General features: G+C 39.4%; 1 protein-coding gene across 1 annotated transcript in view; it reads left to right on the forward strand.

Annotated features, from left to right (window-relative positions):
* The window catches only part of LOC115436593 (receptor-type tyrosine-protein phosphatase F-like), a 256,047-nt gene that overhangs the window by 190,565 nt on the left and 52,505 nt on the right, over nucleotides 1-12,977 (forward strand). Inside the window, 4 exon segments of the mRNA XM_030159483.1 lie at nucleotides 961-1,061; nucleotides 2,580-2,833; nucleotides 6,549-6,627; nucleotides 8,449-8,673. Coding sequence (XP_030015343.1) covers nucleotides 961-1,061; nucleotides 2,580-2,833; nucleotides 6,549-6,627; nucleotides 8,449-8,673 — 659 coding nt within the window.

A 12,977-nucleotide genomic window follows, 5' to 3' on the forward strand; every position in this document is an offset into this window, starting at 1 on the left:
TTGTTTGTTAACATAACTTAAGTCAACAGAGGAATATCTGTCTATCTAAATCAATGTAAATTAAGCGTCTTATTAATTGTTTCATCTTAAGGTGCTTTGACAAAACGACTTATGGGAGGTAAAAACTTGTTACTGAACTTGTCTCTTCAGTTTGTGCTTGTACTTACCTGTTACCAAACCATAATAACCATAAAACCTTCCTCTGCACAGTACCATTTGGAGACTTTTTACCTTCATATTTACGTGCAGAGCTTGAATAAGGAAAAGACTTAGCATTATAGTTGGTAAATAACTGTCTTGAAAAGCCTTTAAAGCATTAAACTTCAGCGACTGTAGCCTGCAGACACCTTGACACACATGATTGCTGTATCAGTGGCTTATGTTTTAACTCTAACGGACTCTTTTTCTGTCTTTATCAGCGTTACGTGTCCCTCATGTACTACTCCATACAGTACTGCATGTGTTTATTGATTTATAGAGTAACGCTAATCTCATTACACATTACAGCCACATTACCATGCCTCCCCATCCTCCCTCCTACTGCACACACATCTAAACCCCACATGTGCCTCCTCATGCATTTTATAATCTTATAAATGTGATGTTTCCTATTTATAACCTTTAACGCGTGATGCCTATTACAATCCACATGTTGCCACTCCCACTGCCATATGCATTTCTGGGTAATCGCACAGATCTCGGCCTGTTGCATTCGTCTTGCCGTTAACATAGTGTAATAAATGGAACAGGCTTAGGGAGATGAGGGCTATTTTTATGTGCTCTGTAACCAAGCGTGAATGAGATTGTTGATGTTTGGTCCTAAGGAATGAGTTCATGTTTTTTACTTGAAGGGGGAGCTACTTGCTGTACAAAAGTATGAAATTGAATTACACACAGAGATTACACTCTCTGGTATGCAAGATGTTTCAAGATATTAATCTGAGTGTTTTCCCATCCTAGATTTTCCCACGCTAAACTTTGGTGTCAAAGCTATCATGAAAACATCTGTCCTCCTCACCTGGGATTTGCCACAAAACTACAAATCCCAAGCACCTTTTAAGGTAAGTTCCAGTAAAACGTGAAGCTAATTTGGAAAAAAATTTGGTGCACCCTAAATAACTCTGTCAACAAATTTAACAAAATATGGGAGACTGTTTTACCCTATGTGAATATATTACCTGGCCTGGAACTGTAAATACATTTAAGTTTTTTATATTGTGATTGACTTGTTTGCTTATTTATTTATTTATTATCTTTCCTTAAATGTATCAGAATGCACTGTCTTGACAGTCTTGTTATGTGTGTTTTGTTTGTATTGCCTTTTTTTAAATTTTTTATTTTTTTTTTATATTATATATATAGGTTCTGTTTGTTTATCGTGTCAGGTGTCAATTTTTGTATTATGAACACATCACTTGAAATTCTAAGTGTTATATTTGTTAAGTTTTGAAAAGTTCTATAAATGTTTGAAAAGCTCTATAAATAAAGATTAAAAAAATTGAAGCTAACGAAAGAGTACTAAAAGAACCCCATACATTTAACCAAAAAATTCATAGTAATGAATGAATCTTAAATAAAGATTCTAGATTTGTTTTTCAATGGTCTATAAGCCATATATTGTAATGCAATTATTCCCTGTTGGCATGCGCATATTGTTAATATTATTACATGAGTGTTAGTATTGCTAACATATTCACGACACAGTAAAAGCTTAATCTCATAAATGTACAAAAATCTGTTACTGTTATCACTACCCAATGAGAGAACAAGAAAACCTCATTTGTTCTATGCATATGCATCTACTACCCTACATCAGCAAGGTACAGCTTTGTTTGTCTGAAATAAGTAATGTAGCGTCATGTTTTGTTTTACTCATTATAAAATGGAAGATTTAACAACCTTTTTTTTTTCTCGATTGTACCATCTAACTAGCTAAACAGCAGCTTACATTAGTGAATCATACCTAGGTCCTGAGCTAACCACAACTTGCCAGAAAGTAACTTTATTTATTTTTCTGAGACTTCAAAAACAAAAAAGTTCATTTTTTTCCCTGCATTTGTGAAGAATGTCTAAAATATAGAGGTAATGAAATCGATGGTCTCATTTGGAATTTTAACATTGCGTTAGCTGACTGTGTCTGACCAGAGGTTGTCATTGCTTATTCCACAGAAGCATATGTTTAATAGGTAAGGTGTGAATCTTCTGTCACATGACAAGATAATATTTTTAATACTGGTGGCAGGAAGAATCCACACATATAACATGTATTATACTTTAAAATACACTATAGAGCTCATTAACACATTCGCAGAAGTGTTACTATATGTTTGGACTTTCCCTATTTACAGCAACTAATATAAATAGCTATAGTCATGTTAATTTATGAGGTGTGATAATCTGTCACAATGATAATCCTACTATTTCCCTCCCATGAGGTTTTGATACCCAGAGACAATTCGATGTACAAATTAATGGTTGTATATGTTTTTCCAAGATATCTGTGATGTTTAGACATGTTGTGTGTAGCTCACAGTCCATGCTTTCTTTTGACATAACAACATGTTTCACTTTGTGCACAGATTTTGTACAACCAGCAAAGTGTGGAAGTACAAGGAATCCTAAAGAGGAAGCTAATCACACAGCTGCAGCCAGACACGGATTACTCTTTTGTGCTGACAAGCAGGGGAAACATTGCCGGGGGTCTACAGCAGCAGGTGTCCATCCGCACTGCCCCTGACCTGATCAAGACCAAACCCATTAACAATCCACATCAGGCTACGGGTGGCAAAATGACCATAAACCTGCCCAAGGTCCAGACCAACACTCGTATCAGGTCAGTAATTACACACATGGGACTAAACACACACGCTAGCTCTGACTTGGGGCACAAATCCACAATTAAATGACTACTGAATTAGAATAAAGGCTAATAGCTTCATTTGTGCTTGATTCTATTGTGTAGTGACTAAGATATCCATCAGGGATCACCACAGCCTGTGCAAACGCTAAAGAGGGAGTTAGTGTGTATACAACACCATTATTTCATGACTAAACACAGTGATTATGTGTACATGCATATTAATGTTCCACATTATTCCAAATATGACAGTAGTCTGCATTTGATATGGGTCATGTAAACAGCATGTTTTGTTTGTATATGCAGAGTTTTCCAGATTGAGTGTTTTGTTATTAATACATGTGGGATAAGCCAGTATGACTCAAGTTTTAAGAGCTTTTTAGGACATGTATACAGCTCATTCATAATACATGTTTTAGCCTCTTGCCTGTCTACAGTGTGTTGTACACAAGCCAATATTTTGAAAAACTTGATATGTGTCCAAAAGAAAAGCCCAAATTTCTGGCAAGAAGGAGGAATACACCTACTTTTAAACATTATGAAAGACTTGGATATTAAGAGGATTTTGGTTATTCCAAATTTTTCAACACTGACCTGTTCAAGAGGGCAGATGAAGGAATGAAAGAGGAGGCTGTGTCGTGGTAGGACTTATATCATAGGGGTGTTTTATGTTCATTGGCGTATGCATAGCTACATATAAACAGGAATATTAGTGGTATATTCATTTTCATTAACTACATAATCAGCTTAGTAGGAATATTATTGGAATAACGGTGGAAAACTGAACATTATATGTATGTAAACGTAGTCGGTGTGGCACTAGGACGGTTTAATCCTTGACTTGGACAAAAGAGTTTTTACATGTATTTGTGAAACTGTGCAAAAGAAAAGCAGTCATTATTCTGTGACATCCCTGAATCCATCACAATTTGTTTTTCATTTGTTTTGATGGACATTGTATAAACAGTAGAAAAACCTGCAGTGAACTACATGACATATTAAATTATGTGCAGTTGGGTTTCATTTGTGACCCTGAGACCCTTTAAAATGTAACTGTACTGGTCATGGTTACGACATTAATTGTGCTTTGTGTATTACTTATAAGCAAGAGAGACACAAATTCAGTTAAAAATTCCAATAAATGCACCACACTGGACCTTTTTATTATGTGAATTATGCATGGGGGCAGAACCTATGGGGAGCAGCCACTGCCGACTGAAAGTGACGTACCCTCACAGTATTTCATCTACCCCTGTGTCCTAGACGCATAAAATTAGAAAAGGATGCAAAAAAATGTGAACGAATGACTTAAAGATAAAACAAAATTTATGATAGTTTTTTTCCCCACAAGCGGTCAATAAAAATGTCTGTTTGCATTTTCCTATTAGCCAGACATTTAGTACGTGGTGAGTAGTGCAGTCCGGGTGTACCTCCGTCCCATACATCTTTCTCTTTCTCTTTCTTTTGTTTGATAAGGATCTTTCCAGCTCAGGCTGTACAACTGCCAGTGAACTGGTCTGTTTTGATGGTCACGGATCTTGTGCTAGTAATAACCCCTCCTCGGCCCCGCTGCTTCAGATCCTCACCTGGCAGAGAAACCGTCTCAATATAGATACTCAGAACAAACTCATGCCAGTTAAAATGTGGCCCAAATGAGTGAGCTTCAACTTTACAAAGGCACTTAACACATGGAAAAACCAAAAGGAGAGGAGGAAAACTGAAGGAAATTAAAAAGAAATCCAGTGACTGACCTCCACAGTAACTGGACCATATGACACTGTTGTAATTTGTCTATCACTCACCAAGAGTGCCATCACTGCCCAGTCTGGATCATATCACCCTGACATGTTTTAAAGTCATCATTCTTTCAGAATATTTACGTTTGTTTATTTAAACAGTTCAGGAAAATATGATTGTGTTTGTGAAAATGAAAATGATGAAACAAACAATGTACTTTTTGAAATTAAAGTTTTATTTTGGGACTCAATAGTATAGCAATGGGGCTCAACAAAAAAATCAGAAAAGCAGAAGGACTCAGTCTTCTTTGGTGAGCTGAGTCCAGGACTCACTCAGACCAATTTGTAGATGAAACACTGCTTCATTGTTTCCAAGTGATCAGTGCGAGTAAACAAGAAGCAGTCATTGAACGAGATTGAGTGGAAAGCACGGTGTTGCGCTTGTTGTTTGTACAGTCTCTTTGCACTCTGCCATTGTCCTAGAGACATGGCCCAGCACTGGCCGATAATGTGTCATCTTAGACTGGCGTTTGCTGCACAGGGTCAGTGACCAGTCCATTGCAGCCCAGGTAATCAGACAACACAACAAGGCTTCGTCACTGCCGGTGCTGAAACAGCTCATGAAGGAGGCAACATGTTGCTGACCATAACTGACTGACGGAGCAGTGACTTAGTACTTGCACGTACTTTACAAAGAGCTGTATCATAAGTTACCTGATAGAACCGGTAGCATTATACGTGATCTTTTGAAATGACTAGTAATGAAAATTCACTACAGGCACCCTTTAACAGTCTTTGGCAGTGGGAAGCTGTGGTGTTCTATCTGCAACTCTAAGACCTCAGCAGCCAGTCCAAGAGCAGTGGCGCACTTGTATCTGATCAATACAACCCTATTTTCAAACTTAAAGCTGCAACTTTTGCACTCAGCCAACTTTATGACACAGCAGCTGATGATAATCGTGACTTTTAACATCAGGTCAAGCCGTATTATCTTTTGACTCAAATTGTTGGGGCAGAAATAGTGCTGACCCTATCTGCTAAAGCCATTCTTTTAGACACACACGTACATACAGATGCAGGAGTGGAGGGGGAGTGTACCAGGATGATTGGTAAAAAGATTACAGGGTTGGAAGGGCTGGCCGAGCTCCAGCACAGATTGACAGGCAAAGAGCTCAGGTGATTGGGGATGGGAGTGTGAAGGTGTGTGTGTGTGTCTGTAGATGCGTGTGTGAGAAGGGTGGAGGCTGAGGGATCTTGTTATACACGTCTTCTCCCACTTTGAGACTTGACTGACTGTTGAATCACAGTCGAGGCCAGGAGAGGAAGGCGAGAAAAGCAGCTGCTTTCACTGTCAGCAGCAGCTGATTTTACCAGCGTTTGAATGCCGCAGTGGGGGGAAAACTTTGAGCTGAGAGAAGACAGACTGGGCAAGAACATGAGGGAGACAACACATAAATAAACACAAACACAGATGTTTGTACATTGTGTACTCTCATACACACATCTTCCTCCATTCATTACTCCTTAGTTTGACCCTAAACTTGTGAATGCCTTTCTAATGTCTTTCTTTCTCGACTCTATTTTAGTCTTTAAAATGATAGCAGTAAAAGTGCACACACACAAGAGTGTCGTATAACTGTTCTATTAACCTAAAGAATCCTATGGGGATCTCTATTAGCTGAAGGCTCCTCTCACTGGGACGGTGTTTGCTCCAGTCTACATGGCAGATGTTCTTAGTGATTAGCCATTAATTGGAGAATGCAGTGGCAATCTGCTGTTGTTCGACCTTGGTCACATGCATTTGTGCAGCACTTAAGTCTTGAATATAGCGCAGGCTGGCTCACAGTGAAAGTGTCCCTTCCTAAATGTTTTCACTGTGTTATTAATGTGTTTTGCCTGCTTTGATCTCAGTGTGCATCGGTCTGTCTTAACACAGGCTTTGTTTTCCTTGCCAGGTGGTACTACATCGTGGTGGTGCCGGTGTCCCCGTCGACGCGTAGGTGGAAGAATCCAGACGAGATGGACCTGGACGAGGTGAGTGCCAGACGGTGGCTGATTGGCTAATGCGCCAGGTCAGAGGTTGCTGATAGCATCTCCTCATTCCAACTGGGCAGGAAGTTGCTGGTTGTAACTAATTAGCTCTACCCTCCTGGGCCCGGGGAGGGGCGGTGACCGGGCAGAGACACTTTAAACAATGTCTCACTCAGGCAGGTGGGGACTGTCCAGACTGGATGCCAGGTCCACAGACACTATCCATCTGCTGAAACAAACATTTTAGTCAACTGAGACTAATCTGAACTCCTAACCAATTACTGCTGATGTTTAAAAATCCAACTATATACAAGGTGGTACAAGCTGCTCTCACACAACAGCACATGTAAACAGCAATTACATATGCAAATATCAAATGTTCATCATTTGATATCACTTTTAGTGGACCCAAAATACTATTTCAGATAGCAGTATAGCCATTTCATATAAAATGATCACTTAGCAGTTTTTTGTCATTTGGGAAATCTGTGCCTTGTGGCTGCATGTTGAGTAGATTCAGTTCTGATTGTTTCAGCAGTGTCAGTTTTTAGGTCATTTGGAGTTAATCTCAAAGCTGCTCGTCAGCACCTTAGCTAGCGTACGTCTGAGCCGTTTTACCTGCATAAAAACTACATTTCCTGCAATAACACCCAAAAAATGTGATATGCTTATTTGAAGAAAATTGATGTCTGTTAGTGACCTTAAAGGTGATTTTCTGTCTTTTGATCATATTTATCTAAATGATAGGACCTCTCTGCTTCCTAAAATTGCCATGAGAGAGGGGTGGAACTGTGTCAATCTAAACCCATGCACAGTACTTGGAAAAACGTTTGGTGTTACATTAAATTTTGTGATTTACAAAGCAGAAATTTATTTTTTAAAACGTTGCTTTAGAAAATTGTTTGAAAAAGATCCTCTTAAAAACCATAATGTAAATTTACACAAAATGGTTACAGTATCCTTTTCATAAGTTCAGATGTAAACAGGTACTGTTTATTCACCCTACTTGTGATTTGTTGTTTATCAGACAGTGGTCTATAGAGCAGCTGCTACAACCTCCTGTTCCCACACCTTGTGTTTTCACATAGTGCTTTTCTAAGGGTTCTGCAAGTCGAAACAAAGTCTTGCGTAAGGTATTCAAATGAGAATAAAGATTTATAACCATTTTATTATTCTATTGAACAAACGTTGTCCTTCTCCACAAGGGAATTTAAGTTAAATGACACGCCTAAATATTAATAGCATCATTTTTAAGTAAACTGTGAGGCTCGTTGGGTAGGATAGCTATTGTTCAAGCTCCCAGTAGAAATAACAGAACAGACCAAGAGAAGAGGCGGGTTGGGACTCCCTGAGTCATTAAACACTGAGCAGGCCATTGTCTCCTCCCTCCGACATAATGATTTAATAAAGCTACATCTGGAGCAGCACAGAGACATCACTGACAGAAAACAAAATGCTGCTGAAACACAATGCCGCAGTGCTGTATGCGCCTGCTCATTTATTAACAGGCTGGCAGTCATGCTGAGATTGTATGCAGGAGCAAGCACTAATTGCTCACTTCGTGGCTTAGCTGCATTGTTTGCAAAGTTATATCACTCAGCAAAGGGCATTTAGCCATGAGAAATCATTATCTTTTATTTGGAAGCATAATAATTGGACCTGGACATGTGGTTTGTATGCAAACAGTTTTTGGAGGTTTCAGGAGTTCAACATATTTCGCTTGTTCCATTGTCCTTTGCAATTGGTGTCAAGACAAATATTTTTTTCCTTAATACCTTGTTGCTAGACTTCAGCCTAACCTTGACCCTTCTGCATTTTCCACAGCTGCTGAAGTCAAATGATGGACCCGTACTGAGACGTCGTCGTCACCTGGACTCCTCTAAGCCTTACATCGCCGCCAAGCTGGCCTCACTGCCGACTTCCTTCACCCTGGGCGATGAGAAAACATACAACGGCTTCTACAACAAGCCCCTAACTAGTCAGCAGGATTATCTGTGCTTTGTCTTGGCTGCGCTCCGAGATGAACAGCAAGACTCCAGTGATAAATATGTAAGAGATGTGCACACACAAGTTATTGATTAAGCATCAGACATTCTTAACCATGACCCGAGGCTGTAACTAAAGGTCCTTGAGAAATTACATTGTCCCAGTTCTTTTCTGGGTCTTTGACATAAAAAACATACTGTATGAAAGCAAATGTTGTACCAGTTAAAACTACTGAGGCCTCAAGTTTAGCATTTCTGTCACTAAAACTGTTATATTAAATGCCACTAAGTATTTTAAGCTACATGATAAATGTTGTTTAATAGAAAAAAGGACAATTTAGTTGGTTTAATTAAGAGATTACCTGATAAGGCAATGTAAACAGGTGAGTTATATAGAAATTCACCCTTTGTACAGTTGTAATGAACAGGGAAATTAATTGTTGTTTTCTAGCTTTTGGGCAAATTTTCCATTTTAACATGGTGGTGTGTGAGGATTTCCTCACTCTTGACATGTTTTTTTGAGGCAGCAGAGTATATATAAATGTAGTGACTGTCACCTTTTTACATTTGAATTTATCACCCGTCCTCAGGCTTTAAATGCGCTGGCCCTCATGCGTTTCTAAAATGGCAGCAGGCAACCAAATAGTTGTTTTTTTTATTTTTTACTGCCATTTACCCGTTACTACAGCCGCCTTTAAAAGTCACTACAGCCTGTCCTGGTAACTCCCTTATCAGTCCACAATGACGTTAGAGATCTAGCTTTCCATTTGGACAGCAAGCGGGGCCCCCATGCAGATCCCTTAATAATGCTTATACAAGACTCTTAGGCCTCACGCGCTCGTCAAACAGCCCGTACATGAGATCTGGGCTCTCTGTGGGATGGTCTGGAGTAAACTTCACTGCTGGAAGAGCAAGATTCTGCGATTGCTCTGTGCTCATCCTCTACCCCTGAACATGCATATTCAGTAGCTGGGCCCTGGGCGAGCACAGAGGCAAAGAGAGCGCAAGCCCTTCATGTCCTAAACCAAATCCAAGACTTTTCACCTAGTTCCCCCTTCTCTCTCTCCTTTCCTTTTACTCTCCGGCTTTCCTTCTTTCTCTCATTTCCCACTTCTCCATGTTCCTCTCTCTCTCAACACCGTGAAGAGAGCAGAGGAGATTGATTAGTGCAGCTGGAGTTAAGAAGGAGACCAGGGTCTGGTCACAGGGCCTAGGGAGTCTGTAAAGCAGGCCTGATTCCCTTGAAAATGCTGCTTTAAGTGTCCCCAAAGCCCCCCCACTCCAATAATCCCCCACTCGCGCTCTGAGAAGAGGAGGGAGGTGTGAAGGAGAGTATAGTGGGCAGCCATGATACACTTGACTTCAAAGGAGATGCTTAAACCCCTCATCACACAACACTCTCACTGCACCTGCCAGACACACTTGGTTGGTGCTTGAGATTTGTCTTTTTCTGTGTACTCCCCCTCCTCAAAGTGTGCACCATCCTCCTACCTTCAAACTAAATTGCTCATATTAATCTGGCGTCACTTACATGGTGAGTCAATCAGCGCGTTTACTTATGCGTGAGTAACCTGGTTATTGACGGCTTTCTGCACTAACCCAATTTCTTAAACTTCACACACATTTGACATCTGGTTTCCACAACAGGGGTGAGGCATTTATAGAAATACAGCCAAAGAACAACATTTAAAGTTTTGTGTAACTCTAACAGGATTTTAACTGTAGGCATGTGCATGACAGAAAGGTACAGCGACAGAAGGTGTCTCTGGTGAGGGTGACAGGGATTAAAGGAAAGCAGCACTCATACTGGTGCATCATTGTACTTAAAATAATTACATGCCAAATCTGATGGAAACTGAAAAAATAAGTTTAACTCAATGAATTTCTGTGTTTGAACAGTGGACTTTTATGTAAAAATCAGGCACAAAAGTTATTTAGATCCTTTACTAAAGTATGTGAAAATAGTCTATCCTTTTTACTGAAGTTTCCCTCAAGGTGATGGTTTTAAAGGACAGGTTAGGCTCAAATGCACAGATTAAAGTTAATTTTAAAGTAAATGTAACACGTAGATGTATGTAAACATTAGATAAATCCTAGGCCTCGTCAGATAATTAATTTCAAGGTTGAAGGTTTGAACATTTACTGAAGTGAAACAATGTAAGATGTTAAGAAGGAATACTTGAAGCTGTTCACAACCCAGACATCCATATACTTTCTATTTGTAAGAAGTCAAAAAGGTTGAAGCCAGTACTTTAATGTTTTGTAATAGATTGTATTTTAAAAGCTTTTTTATCCATAGTGTAAAGTTTTCATCCTAGAAACAACTAAAGCTACCAAACAAATGTAATGAAAAACAATGTTTGCCTCTGAGATGAAGTGAAAATAGAAAGTAGCAGAAAAAGGAAACGTTCAAATACTCGAGTACAACACTTCACTAAACATGGCAAGAGCAGAATGTTTCCTCCTACAGAGCCTGTCCTCGCACTGACCTGTCTAAATACTCTGTTCAGGGTGCAGGGCACTATCAGAAACTCATTTAAAACATGCCAACTTCAGTAGTATGAAAAAGCACAGGATTTACTGTACCACCGTAATTGCCGTACGTGTAAACACACTTTTAATTTCCTAAGTCTTTCCAATAACCTGGCTTCTTGTTTGCCTGTAAACATACTAAATGCTGAGGTGGCCGCTGCAGGCATTGATCGCAGCACAAATCCCCTCGCCGCACTCCCTGGGAAACTCTGATACCATTGCAGTGTTTGTTTTTGTGACCCCCACTTGCAGACATTTAGTACCAAAACACAAATGCGCACAGACTGTAAAAGCTCGCAGTGAGATCGAGCGGTTGGTAGAAGCCGCCTCGAGCAGGATCTTCAGCGGACCCGAGAGAGTAAGACAACAAGTACTGGAGTAAATGACTTGTGTCTTCACTACACTTCCTCGGCACCACCCAAACTCCCCCAGTGTAGATCAAACAAGACCGACAGGGTTTAATAAGCCCTCGTATATCAATGGCCACAAGCAGCCAGCAGTAGTTTGGGAGGGAGAGGAGAAGAAGAAGAAGAAGAAGAGAGGGTAGGAAGGCAAAGTGGGGTTGAGAGAGAGAAAGACGAGAGAGAAAGAGTGCGCCTTCATGTCTCCCCAGCACCCAAGGCAGATAAACAAGCCGGGGGAAGTGTGAAATGGGATGATAGATGCTGGGTGTGTATAAACAGTATCATTTAATGCGAGGAGAGAGTGAGGGAGGGAGGTAGCATGAAATATTGTATGATGTGAGACAGAGAAGAGGGGCGGTTGTTGGAGAGAGGAAAAAAGGGAAGCATAAATTTTCGTCTTGTGTAGCGTCCAGCTCGTGAAGCTCAGATGAGACGAAGTGAACCGAAGGAAGAGGAGGAGATCAGGCTAATGTGTGCTTTTCTTTTGATAAGGGAGAGGTGAGCTCGTGGCACACATTGAGAGAGAGAGAGAGAAAAAGAAAGAAAGAAAAAGACAGAGGAACCAAAATGGAGAACATTCAAATGTGTTTACCACAGTTTTTTCCCCGTGTGCAACTCGATCATTTATATTCTACTCACTCTCTACAGGACTTGGCTTTTGTAGCATTAATTCTGTTGGTGCTCTGGGCTCAAAACACTCTAAACGTAGAAAGACTGGCTTCTTTTGAAATTTCAAAAGCTTTGACAAACAATATCAAGGGGAAATTATGAAGACAAGATGTTTTTTTTTCCCTCACATGGGGTATGAGAACAGATGCTGAAACTCAACTTTGTTCTGAGGCTGTAGTGGAGCAAGAAATATTCCAATGCTTTACTTTAGCAAACAGAGAAATATGTGAAAATACTCCAATAAGAATACAAGTTATGCATTCGAAACGTTAAGTGAAAGTGTATTATCGCTGTAAAATTGTAAACTACTTTATTAACTGCTGGTAGTTTAATTTACAGCAGTACTTCTTAGTCTACAACAGTGGTTCTCAAACTTTTTACAGTGGAATACCCCTGAAATATACTTTTTTAGCCAACTCTTGCTACAGCATTTTTGACTGAAAAATTTTGGCAACATTAATCCTGTGCTGAATGTGCCTGTTTTAATATTCAAAACTTTGTAAACAAACAACAACATATATTTAACTGTAATACATTAAAAATAACAAATTTTTGTTTGTAAATTTTATGTGCAAAATATAAACTGAAAAGTGCCCTCTTTCATTGATAAGAAAAATAAATTAATTGGTCATTAATTAATAAATTATCCGTTCATTAACAAAAAGTAATTAATTACTCAAATAAATTCATCTTGAATAATATAAAATAGAAATGTTCTTAAAATGGTACCAAAGTCTAAACAAGATGATTGACAAATAAACCA

This window comes from Sphaeramia orbicularis, chromosome 17, assembly GCF_902148855.1.
Source record: "Sphaeramia orbicularis chromosome 17, fSphaOr1.1, whole genome shotgun sequence".
In the NCBI taxonomy this organism is placed as follows: domain Eukaryota; kingdom Metazoa; phylum Chordata; class Actinopteri; order Kurtiformes; family Apogonidae; genus Sphaeramia; species Sphaeramia orbicularis.